Raw genomic sequence first — 11,184 nt, 5'->3', positions numbered from 1 at the left:
TGATATAGAAAACAGGCAGAAAGAGACATTAAAATAGTACTTACAACAGCATTATTACAACATATTTTCTTTAAAATTCCAACGTGGATTTTATCACTTCAAAAGATATACAGCATTTCCATTATATTTGCAAACTTAACCTTATACATCTTTTAAAATCTTGAAAAATTTTTAAGCAATCTAAAAAGCACTTAGCAAAGTTGATAGGTCTACGTAATGGAATACTATCCACTCCAGTATAAATTTTAGTTTTCGGAGAAGGTGACTGTAAACACTCATTATCACACGACATGCATAGACTCTACTGACCTTCCGTCTTCTGAATTGTAACATTGCTGCAATTGTGCTTCTGGGTAAGGAGGGAAAGCTGCAAGGGCCTGGGGAGGGGCGGGGAGAGGACTGGTTTGTGAGCATTGCACAAGATCACTAAGTTCAGATTAGCGAACTACCTGGAGTCAACGTGAAGCCAAGTTTCACTTGATACTGAAAGCTTGGATCCTGGGTCACTGGGCTTAGACACAGGCCGGACGAGAGAGGAAACGAGGCTCTCGTTTGAGCTGGCTCCGTCTTTCCTTTGCTCCGTTAAGCAGGGATCCAGTTAGTGTAATGCACTGTTTGGCTTATTTTTGGTATGCAGTTATACCAATAGTACATCTGATATTCAGAAAAACAAAAATAGGGCATAGCTGAAATTTAAAGTGACAATGAGCACACTTAGAGTGGTGTGTGGTATCTGCGGGAACTTTTACACACAGAAAACAACTGCTTAATTAGTCCACCACCGTAAGCTTGGAAAACTCTACAATTTTCTCATTTTCATTTTTTGATTAGAGAGGTTGGTGGCCATCAAAGGGTCTTTATAGGTTGAAACGATCAAAAACCACTCTGAGGAACTGGTGTCCTGGTGGGCACGAACACACCAAGAGCACGCAGCAGGTGTGTTACACTAACCGCGGGTGCCTGCGGACAGTGGCGCCGGACTGTGCGCCCCGGCAAGATCCGCACAACTGAGGCACGGCCACCCCGGTTAAAAGAGCCATGTTACAGGATCGATCGCTGTTTCAGACCAGTCAACACAATATTCAAGTAACAAGGTGTTTAAATGGATAAGTGAAAACAATTTTTACCTAACACTTTACACACCTACATAAAATTAAATAAAAAAAACTTTTAATGCATATGCAATACAATTTATATCTTTTAGGATTTCTAAACTAAAAATTAAACTATCATTTGCTTCAATGGTACTATATTTTGCACAATAACTTATACTTAGGAGAAATTTTCCACAAAAATATATATATAATTATGACATTCACATTGATCAATTTTTAAGAAGACAAAGCTTAAGTGAACATTGCATCCGAAGCAGTTGTCACTGTGGACCCTTCCACATCCAAACACGACCTGCTGATGCACCGAAATCTTGATATGTTAAGAAAGGGGCTTCACATAAATAAGATCCATCACTCGGCTTTTCAAGCGAAGTGACTTCTTGCATTTACAACATCGTTGCAAAGACAGCGTAATGGAACAGTTTAAAACACAGTGCTACGTTATGCTTGAAACTACAAGGAAGGAGTCAGGCAAAGAGAACCATCTCTCTTCCTTCTGGCAAACGGCAACAGCAACGGCCGCTTCCTGTGGACAGAAAGCCAGAACCGGCGCTGGGGGCGGCCAAGCGCACTGGCACGGGGACTCCTGGGCGCCGCGCTAGCCCGTGAGCGGGTGGTGCGGGAGGCGGTGCTGGCGCGCTGCCCCCCCCACTCCCTAAGAACATGGGCCTTTCACGCATTGCCAGAAGGAAACTAGCCCAGGCACGCGGAGAGAACAGATTTACCGGCAGAACGAGACCCACAGCAGCAAACTACCTGCTGCTTCCGTAAAGAGGAAGGAGGCCTTGAGAAGAAGCGAAGAGAACCTACAGCCTCCTTCTTGCCTAGTGTCCCCTTTAAGCAATGTGCAAACCTTGTGCTACCTCCTCTCCATGGCTCACCTGCCCTTTTCCAATGACGCAGCAGGCTTAGGGTACGAGCCCAGACAAACCCTACCGCACAACTAGTGTTATGATGCTCCCCCGTCCAGGTGGGGGCAGCGAGCTGTGGCCGCCCTCTGCCTCTTCGGATGCTGTTCTTCACACGCTCCTACCTGACCCACAAACACCCCGTGAGGGCACAAGATGACGAAAGTCGGGAAAGTCCCATCTTACTCCCCTTGTGAATGACCTTTCTCCAGATATCTAAAAACAGACAATTCCAAACAGTCTAGGTTTCTAGCTGACCCTCTTCCTAAAGAGACAAGCAGCGGACTTTAAAAAAAAGGGGGAGGGGGAGCAAGGTGCTTGGGAGTCAAAACACATCAAATTTTAATTGCATATTTTAAATTCTTAAGAATTCTGTTTGTGCCTTAAAGCATCTGCATTTTTTTTTCTTTTTGGTATTGAAAGCAGGAAAAATATTTAAATGATGCAAAACAACAGCAACAAAAACTCCTTCAACATATTTAGTGCAGGCTGGACTGACCGTGGGCGGGACACAGGTTACATGAGAACGCGGTCTGACAGTCTATCCCTCAGCCCCACAGTGGGTCCACAGTCTGGTACGAGAATAAGTGATTCTGGAAATCTCAAAACATTTATTAGAAACATTTACTTGTTCCCAGTCCAACCAAAAGGCATTACAGACCACTTTGTACATTGTTTCTTTTCGTCTTGGTCTTACTAGAGCCAATAAACTGGTCACTTCTCTGTCCTGTACTGTCATATTCAAAGAGAAAGGACGGTGTTTTTATCATCACATCGGTATATGAAGGACAAAGAAAGCTCTATGGATGATGTGTAGAAGGCCAGGCGTACCAACAGAGCGGGCAACAAACAATGTGTAGCTTTTCTAAAACCCTCCCCAGCCATTCTAGTACCCTTTAGTGAGCTAACCTGACATTTAAAATCTGCACTGTCAGAATGTGCAGCAATTTCTCCCCTGTCTCCTAATCTCGGTGATGTTATCTTTGGCAAGCAATAAACTTTAAAGAAGAAATAAGACACTAAAACAGAAAAAGGGTTGATAACATGGTTGCCAAAAGGAGAAGGCACCAATTCCAATGCACAAGCACCAGGTACAGTGGTGTGGACCGCAGCTCTTGGAGCTGGATGGTGGGGTGGGGGGACCCGGAAAAGACAGGGTGGCTCCCGTCCTGCGATCACAATGCGGAAAGCTGAAGGCAGAAAGTGTTGAGGTCCACGTTCCCTTTAAGCTAGTGTCCGAGGACAGTTGCTGTGAATGAGCTTTTCTATCACTTAGGAAGGGAGAAGGGTGAGATTCAAGCCAGCTAAATTTACAAACCATAATTACACCCAACGTCTGGGGGAAAGGTGAGCTGTCTGAGGATGTTTGGCACAACGGAGGTTATAACGCAGTCTGCCAGTATACTGTGATTTCCAAAGAAGCATGATATCACTTAGGTGGTTGCCTCAGAAAACAGGAGAAACTTTCTAAAAGGCCAACAGGGTCACAGTCACTCTGAAAATTACATTATGCACAAAGGAGAAGTGGCAGGCCATGCAGGAACAGAGTCGTGCCTTCCAAGTCGACTACCTGTTTGACGCTGCTGCTGATTGGGCAGAGCTGCCATCGGTGGGGCTCAGGAGCTTCGCCTGGGGAGGGGTCCCCAGAGGAGGCGTGCAGGCCACAAGACTCCCCAGCACTTAGGCAGAGTGTGGGAGATGCAAGGGGCTCTCCGGGAAGTGGCGCCAACAGGGAGGAGCGAGCACAGGATTAAGGCAGATGGAGCACAGGACTGAAGTGTACGCCTTTTTTGGTAATAGCTGCTTGTCCACAGAGATGTGATGCCGATGGCTAGGTGATGTCTTGGAATACCTGATATCCTGGGTAGCGCAGTCGTCCATACCAAGTGCTCAAAGCTACCAGAGTTTCTCATGAAGCAGATGCGTATCTGACGTCAAGAACAGAAGCAGCCTGAGGAGAGAAGGGGGAGAAAAAAGAATCAAAGAGCAGGTCCACACCACGAACCGCTACCTCCGGCGTGGTGAGCCAGGACGAGAGGCTGAGGGCCGCCCGCCTACCCCGCACACACGTGTGTCCCAAAGGGCAGGGCCTGGGCATGGCAGGCAGGGTACGAGGGCGGCCTGCACGGCCAGATATCTCAGGCTCCAATCCTGGCTCTGCCACTTTCTAGATGTGGATCCTTGGACGAGTTATTTCTTTCCCAATTTCTGTTGCTTCATCTGCCGAACAGACACGATCCTGACGTCTACTTCACAGGATCAGATAAAGTCGCTGGAGAGGGCACGTCAGCACCGCGCACGGCCATGGCAGCTCTCGGGTGTGTCAGCACTGGCTGGAGGGAGGCCTAACCCACTCAGCCAACAGCCCTGGCCTGTGCTGGGACATGCGGGCACACACGAGAGCTAAGATCACAGGATCTTCTTGAAAAGGCTCAAAAGCATTTCTTTTCTTTACTTTTTTTTTTTTTTTTTTGAGATTTTATTTATTTATTTGACAGAGAGAGATCACAAGTAGGCAGAGAGGCAGGCAGAGAGAGAGGGAAGGGGGAAGCAGGCTCCCCACTGAGCAGAGAGCCCAATTCGGGGCTCGAACCCAGGACCCTGAGATCATGACCTGAGCCGAAGGCAGAGGCTTTAACCCACTGAGCCACCCAGGCGCCCCTCAAAAGCATTTCTTAACTAAAACGGACTCCCAGACCCAAACCAGAAGGTTGTAAGTCGTCTTCGTGCTCATTGCTACCCTCATGATGTCTCTCTTATTCCTAGAGAAACCACTGGGCTATGAACCCCGAATCTGAAAATAGCATTTTCTTCGGGCAACATCACAATTTATGAGAACAGCTGTTACAACAGCAGATTTCTCCTCACGAGGAACATACTCACGTCATTCTGCAACCTGAAGGGAGACTAGCTCCAAGCCAGTCCTGCCCAGCATCCCCATCACCCACTCTGGCCACATCACACACCCTGCTCTGTACTGTGTCTCTGTCCACTTCAGAGAATTCTAAACCTCAAAAGCTCAGAACCCAGAGGCTGCCTTCCCTTCTCAGCCCTGAGGGAAAAAAAAGCCTACAGCTAACAGGCCATTATGTTACTGGAACTTCTGGCAATTCTGATGTCCTCCTCCCTGTCTGTGCTACATTTAACACACAAAATCTGAGGGCAGAAGGAGCGGGCAGGACAGCAGCAGACCTCTTAGTTGCTAGATTGCACAGGCTACACAAGAATGAGCAATTACAGGGGCACCCAGTTCTGGGCACTGACTAGACAGACCATTAACCAGCATTCTAATGAGTTCCCTCAGGCCCCTCATGGACACAGAGAAGTAGCTGGTCCTTACAGACGGATTTCCTTTTGCAAACTGCCATACGAAGAAGAGAAAGGCAGGGTGGTCAAGCGGGAAGGCTGATACAACAAGGAGCACAAGAAGAAAGGGACTGTAGCACCTGGCTGGCTCGGTGGGTTAAGCATCTGCCTTTGGCTCAGGTCATGATCGTGGGGTCCTGGGATCCAGTCCCGCACTGGGCTCCTTGCTCAGCGGGGAGTCCACTCCCTCTCCCACTGTGATCACTCTTGCTCTCGCTCTCTCTCAAATAAATGTTTTTTAGAAAGGAAGGGAGGGAGGGAGGGAGGGACCAAATAAAAGGAAACGATGTGTGTGACGGTGGGGATTTAAATGACTGAAGAGGTGAAGATGTTTATAGATAACATGAAGATCATACGTAAAGGAGAAGTGCTGGTTTTGAAGAGAAGGTTGGGCAAACCGATACATGGAAAATCAACCACTAGAGAGAAATGAAGACATGCTGCTTGGTGGGAAATGTGGTCACGGGTGATCCAACACTCCCAGAGTCTGGGAAGAGAATTATGCGGGTATTTTGATGTGCAATCAACATGGTGAGTGGACTATGAAGAATGGCCCTTCTGGACCACAAAGAAAGAAATGTTAACTGTCAGTGAGTGAACCAGGCTTAAGCAAAGGGAGGAAAGTATATGGGAAAGAACTCACATCCCATCCCATTGGTGACAGCCCTTGGTCCCAAATTCACAACCACATTTTCTAGGCTAACGCTGCCAACACCCACTCTGATTAAATTTTAAGAAGGAAGAGAGCCAAAGCTTCCTATTATTTCCTCTTCCTGGGACTAAAGCTGAAAAACACATTCTCGCAAATTCTAATGTTCCTTCCCTGGTAATTCTCATCTTTCAATGCTTCTTGAGTCCAGGATGTGAGGAAGTTAATTTGCTGCTAAAGTGGCAACTAGCACTGGGACAATAATTACTGCTAAAAGCTGCAAACCCCTTCTCCCTGCTCACATGCTGCTCCCTCCCAGGGTCTCAGGCTGAGCCATGCATGTGCATGGTTTGGGGGAACACTCACACTGTTATCAACAATAATTCTGTACACTTACTACAAAGGTTTTCTGGTAGAAAGCTTTAAAGAGTCTAACAGAGTGGGGATGTTTTGATGCCCTTTTGACAGACCTACAGACAGAATGTGCCTGTGGCCATTTGCGTCGGTGCAGAGGCACGGGGAGCGCCATCTACGGCGTGTTGGGTGGGGGTGTCCCTGGTGAGGCACTCTGTGTGCTCAGGTCAGGGTGGAGGGGACTCTGCTGCTTTATAACCAGGCTCTTAGAGCAAAGGGGGAGCACAGGCAATACAGACTATATCATTTCAAATAATTCCTGCATGGTCTGAGAGAGGCTTTGATGAGAAAGTGACTTTTCCTGTAAAGCTCAATTCACCCTTAATCCAGGTCAGTGAACAAACTCAAGTGTCAAGTGGCTGGAAGCGAACTCTCCTCTCTGCCCAGCCCCACTTTGCTCCTCTGGGGGAGTGGGGGTAAAGATATGTAGCAGGGCTCGCCAGATAAGCTGGAGAAATGACCAGCACCCGCTTCCCAGGAAGCGGGGTGACAGCAGATGGGGCTGCACAGCCTCAGTAATCCGGCGGCCCAAGCTGGGCGGAGTCGGCGGATGACATCAGTGCAGCTATCCAGGAAGACTGCCAGAATGTCAGCCACCAGCCCGGAAGGGCCAGCCAACCACACAACCTGGAATTGTCCCCATCAGCATTAAACCCACTGGACCCAAACATCCAACAAAGGCTGGATGGTCTGGGACAACGGACAGACCTCGGAGCTCCTGGCTGGCTAGCTGGGCCGAGTCACGGGCCGTGCCGAGTCACCAGCAAGTTCATTAACCTCCCACTGGGGGACAACCCATTTCACAGGACTGAGTTTGACTAACACTTCTCAAGGCACTTCCAATTTACTGCTTTATGGCTGAGTTCTTACGCCATCTAAGAGAAGTCGGTAATGTGGAATGTTCTGTGGCTGGAGGAACCAGGAAGGAACGAAGAATTTGTACAGGAATTAAAATATGAATAATATACCTAGTGACCCAAAACTGACTGGTGCCAACTACTATGGCATTTATAGGTAAAAGTCAAGTCACTGACAGAGCTGAGAGCTAAAAATATTTCCAGAGCTGAGAAAGGCCATCAAAAAAGAAACCGCATCTCCAGCATGAAGCTGGCAGCGATCCTACTGTTTCAGATTTACCTCGTCTTCCTCTTCAGGCATCTTGATAGAATTATCCGGGGACTTGATAGGTTTCTGGCTACTGGGCCCGTTGGTCTCTTCTTTACCATGCTCTGCCTCCCATTCTTGTAAAACTTCATCTATGTTGAAGCGGCGTCGATAATTTACAAAAAAGTTTTTCACTTGTACCACTGATTTGTTCCCAATCACATCTGAGATTGCCTGAAAATCCCGGCCGTACTTCCTGATGGCTAAGGATGTAAGAGAGCATTGCTTTTCAATACAGGGGAAAAACAACTGAAAAACCCACACAACGGAGACTTGCCCCTTCCTTTATCTAGATAAGAAAACACAGGGGGCTTCTAATAGTAGACACTATCTTTTTAAATTATTATTAACATTTAGTGTATTATTTGCCCCAGGGGTACAGGTCTGTGAATCATTAGTCCTACACATTTCACAGTGCTCACCATAGCACATACCCTCCCCAGTGTCCATCACCCCGCCGCCCCTCCCACCCCTTCCTCCCCAGCAACCCTCAGTTTGTTTCCCGAGATTAAGAGTCTCTTATGGTTTGTCTCCCTCGAGATCCCATCGGCAGGCACTATCTTAATGCATTACACCGGTGAGGAAAAAGCAGCGATGTAGATCCATTTCGTAGCTGACTGATCCAAGAAGTCCAGCAGGACCCTGTCATCCAGAAATCTGCACTTTCTATCACCTCTCCCAAGATACCTGAAGTCAGCCAGCCCCCGTCCTGTGGCTATGGGCACTTTGCATTCTTCTTTTCAGGCTCCCCAGGACAAGAACACCTCCAACGGTAGAATTCTGACAATCTGCTGCTTTGGGGTTTTGTACTTTCTGACCATTCAGAACCCAACATGCTACTCCACAAGTGGTGGGATGGGAGTGGGGTGAGGAATGACTTTTCTTAAAGACGGCCACAGCCCCAAGCCCACAAGAAGGACTCCCCCTACCTTGTACCGCGAGGAGCTGCTCTTCTGTGGTCCACCGAGCATTGCACTTCTGCACGGCCTGCACGTTCAAAGGAGTCATGTGAGCAAAATGCATTTATAGGTGCGTCCATCCTTACGAGAACTAATCAATCTTATTTTTTCTCCTATGAGAATTTCAACATCAACTAAGTTCTCAAAATTGTGTCTATACCTTTCTATGGAAGGCATACTGGAGATGTATTACATAGGCGTTCAATTCTTAAGCCCAGAAAACTTGGTTACGAATTCTATGAGGGCGTCAACAGAACCCTACCTCTGGAAGCCGATACGGTTCTATTCCACCGTCAAGTTTTTCTTTGAGAGCGCTGTTTGTCTGTTTAATATTCTGAATCTAAGAGAAAGAAGAAAATATTTTAATTTTAAAAATGAAAAACTTTTATCAAGATATGAAATGAAAACGGAACTAAAAAAAAGTAAAAGAAAAAAAAACAAGAGTAAAGAAGTACTTAATCTGTATGGTAGCCAAGGGTCCCTAGAGTACCCCTTCAGAGCATCTAACTAGATGCTTTGACTTGCTCAGAGCAGCAGACAAGGGACAAGAAGGAGGGCATGGCGGTGAAAGGGCTCCTGCGTGCACAGTGCTGACCCATCATTTCCTAACAGTTCATCCCCTGAGTAGCGTTTCTGGAGTCTGACACAAAAGACAGGCAATGCCTGGGCTTCCTGCCACACAGAATTGAGCTCAAGTAGCGGAGCCCGCAGAGTCAAGCCCAAAGAGAAGAGCAGGACTGAAAGGGCAGCCTCGCAGAGCCCCGAGCACTGTCTGTCCAGGCACCACACAAGGCAAAAGCCCACGCTGTAGCCTTCTTTAATGAGAAGAAAAAAGAAAGCAATCTGTCAGTTTCCCACAAGCAAACAGCAGTCCTCACTTTCTCACAAACTATCTTTTCCACATTATTGTCTGGATGCGATGCACCTAATCTTTCATAGCCCCTACCTCATCAAAGGAAAGACACAAACAACACCAACCACGGAATCAACCCATAGCGCCTCCTGACTTCCGCATGGACTCCTGAATGAGCAGGGTCCTGGGAATGGGCCCTTCCTGCTCAGCCCTACATGCAGAGGCATTTCTGGGCCGAGCACCAGGAGGACTCTGACCCTAGAGTTTTTCCTTTCTGAATAACCCAGTGGCAAAAAAAAAGAAGCAAGCAAGGAGAAAAACAAATTCATTTTCCCAAATAAAACCTCAAAGACACTCAAGAGCAGAGGGTATCCTCGAAAGCAGAAACCTTATTAAGACAAAGAAAAGCAGGACTTTGAGAGGTAGTGCAGAGGATGGGAGTCTAGAGGAGATGGTGGTGAAGGACATGGTCTCAGGGACACTTTAATAATTCTCTCCTCTACATAGCTTTTTATACTTAGACGAAAATTTCATTTTCAAGTACTTATGCTTTACAGAATTCTAGTTTAGCACTTCCTTTTCTATATTTTACTTCTTCTAAAAGGTTTAAAAGGGAGTAGAGATATACAGGGGGCCAGTGACCCAGTAAGTAAGATCAGCGCTGTCAGGGACCAGAAAGTGAGCCTGTCTGCCACTCGCAAGGGCCTCCAAGCCTAACAGAAACAGCCCACGCCAAACCTTTTTGTATTAATGTCAAATCAGAACATAGAAACAACTGAAAAGGCAAATATAGGAAATATAAACACTAAAACCAAAACTGAGGACCCTGATTACTGAAATTTGCTTTAGTTCACTTTTAAAAAGGTCCAAGTCAAATAAAATAAACTAGTACCAGAAACTGATCCCCAGCAGGCTGCTGGGGCAGTGACACCGAGCTCTCAGGGCAGCATCAGCTCACAGAGAGCTCTCTGATGCAGCATTATTCTGCCGTGGCGGCTACTTGACACGGGAGCCACCAGCCACAGGAGCCTCCAGCCCCATGCCACCACTAAGCACCTGAAATGTAGCTTATGCAACTAACGAATCGAATTTTTCATGTCTTCTGCTTTAATCCAAACCTGAATTTAAATGACCACGTGTGTCTACTGGCTACCTGCTCAGACAGCAGGATCTTGGACTCCGGGTCAGAGCTCTCAGGCACCAACCAGCCAAAAAATGTTACAAGACATTCAAGATTATGTTCACTGGACTCTCCTTGGGCTAAACGCTAGACCTAGAAACCTGTGACAGGGAATTAGTGAACTTTCAAAAGTCAGCAATCTAGAATACTCCATGCCACCGAGCAGTCCGGTTAAATACATTCTTCTATTCGCTCCGGCTTGTTGTTCACATACGTATGAACCTTGGGATATACTGCGTTGTGATTAAGTAACATACCTTTCCTAAGGAGACCAACCTATTTACCACTGCATTTTCTCTTCAAAATCAATAAAGCAGCACAGAGATTACGTAAGTGACTACATGGCAACACATCCACAAATTCTGAACTAAAAGTTAGCTCTAAATTCTCATTAACCTTCATCTCTCTTCCTAATGTGTTTTCCTTGTTATAAACACTCAGGGTTTACCACCAGAGTAAGAACAGGGTTTAGCGGCCGACGTCATAGCAACAGGAAAGAACATGAGAGCGGTCACAAGCTGCATGACAAATGGGACAGGAAAGTCCGCAGCATTTAAAGAAAAGACAAAAAAGCAG

General features: G+C 46.8%; 1 protein-coding gene across 1 annotated transcript in view; it reads right to left on the bottom strand.

Annotated features, from left to right (window-relative positions):
* Positions 1-360: 360 nt before the first annotated feature.
* RCOR1 (REST corepressor 1) overlaps positions 361-11,184 on the bottom strand; it is a 120,366-nt gene continuing 109,542 nt past the window's right edge. The window contains exons 9-12 of the mRNA XM_047735775.1: positions 8,838-8,915; positions 8,546-8,603; positions 7,590-7,819; positions 361-3,974 (exon numbers count right to left, since the gene is read on the bottom strand). Of these exons, the coding sequence (XP_047591731.1) occupies positions 3,933-3,974; positions 7,590-7,819; positions 8,546-8,603; positions 8,838-8,915 (408 nt within the window). The 3' untranslated portion in view covers positions 361-3,932. The remainder of the gene's footprint in view (positions 3,975-7,589; positions 7,820-8,545; positions 8,604-8,837; positions 8,916-11,184) is intronic.

This window comes from Lutra lutra, chromosome 7 (assembly GCF_902655055.1).
Source record: "Lutra lutra chromosome 7, mLutLut1.2, whole genome shotgun sequence".
In the NCBI taxonomy this organism is placed as follows: domain Eukaryota; kingdom Metazoa; phylum Chordata; class Mammalia; order Carnivora; family Mustelidae; genus Lutra; species Lutra lutra.
The sequence above is the reverse complement of the archived record's forward strand: the minus strand, read 5'-3'. Positions and strand labels throughout refer to the sequence as shown.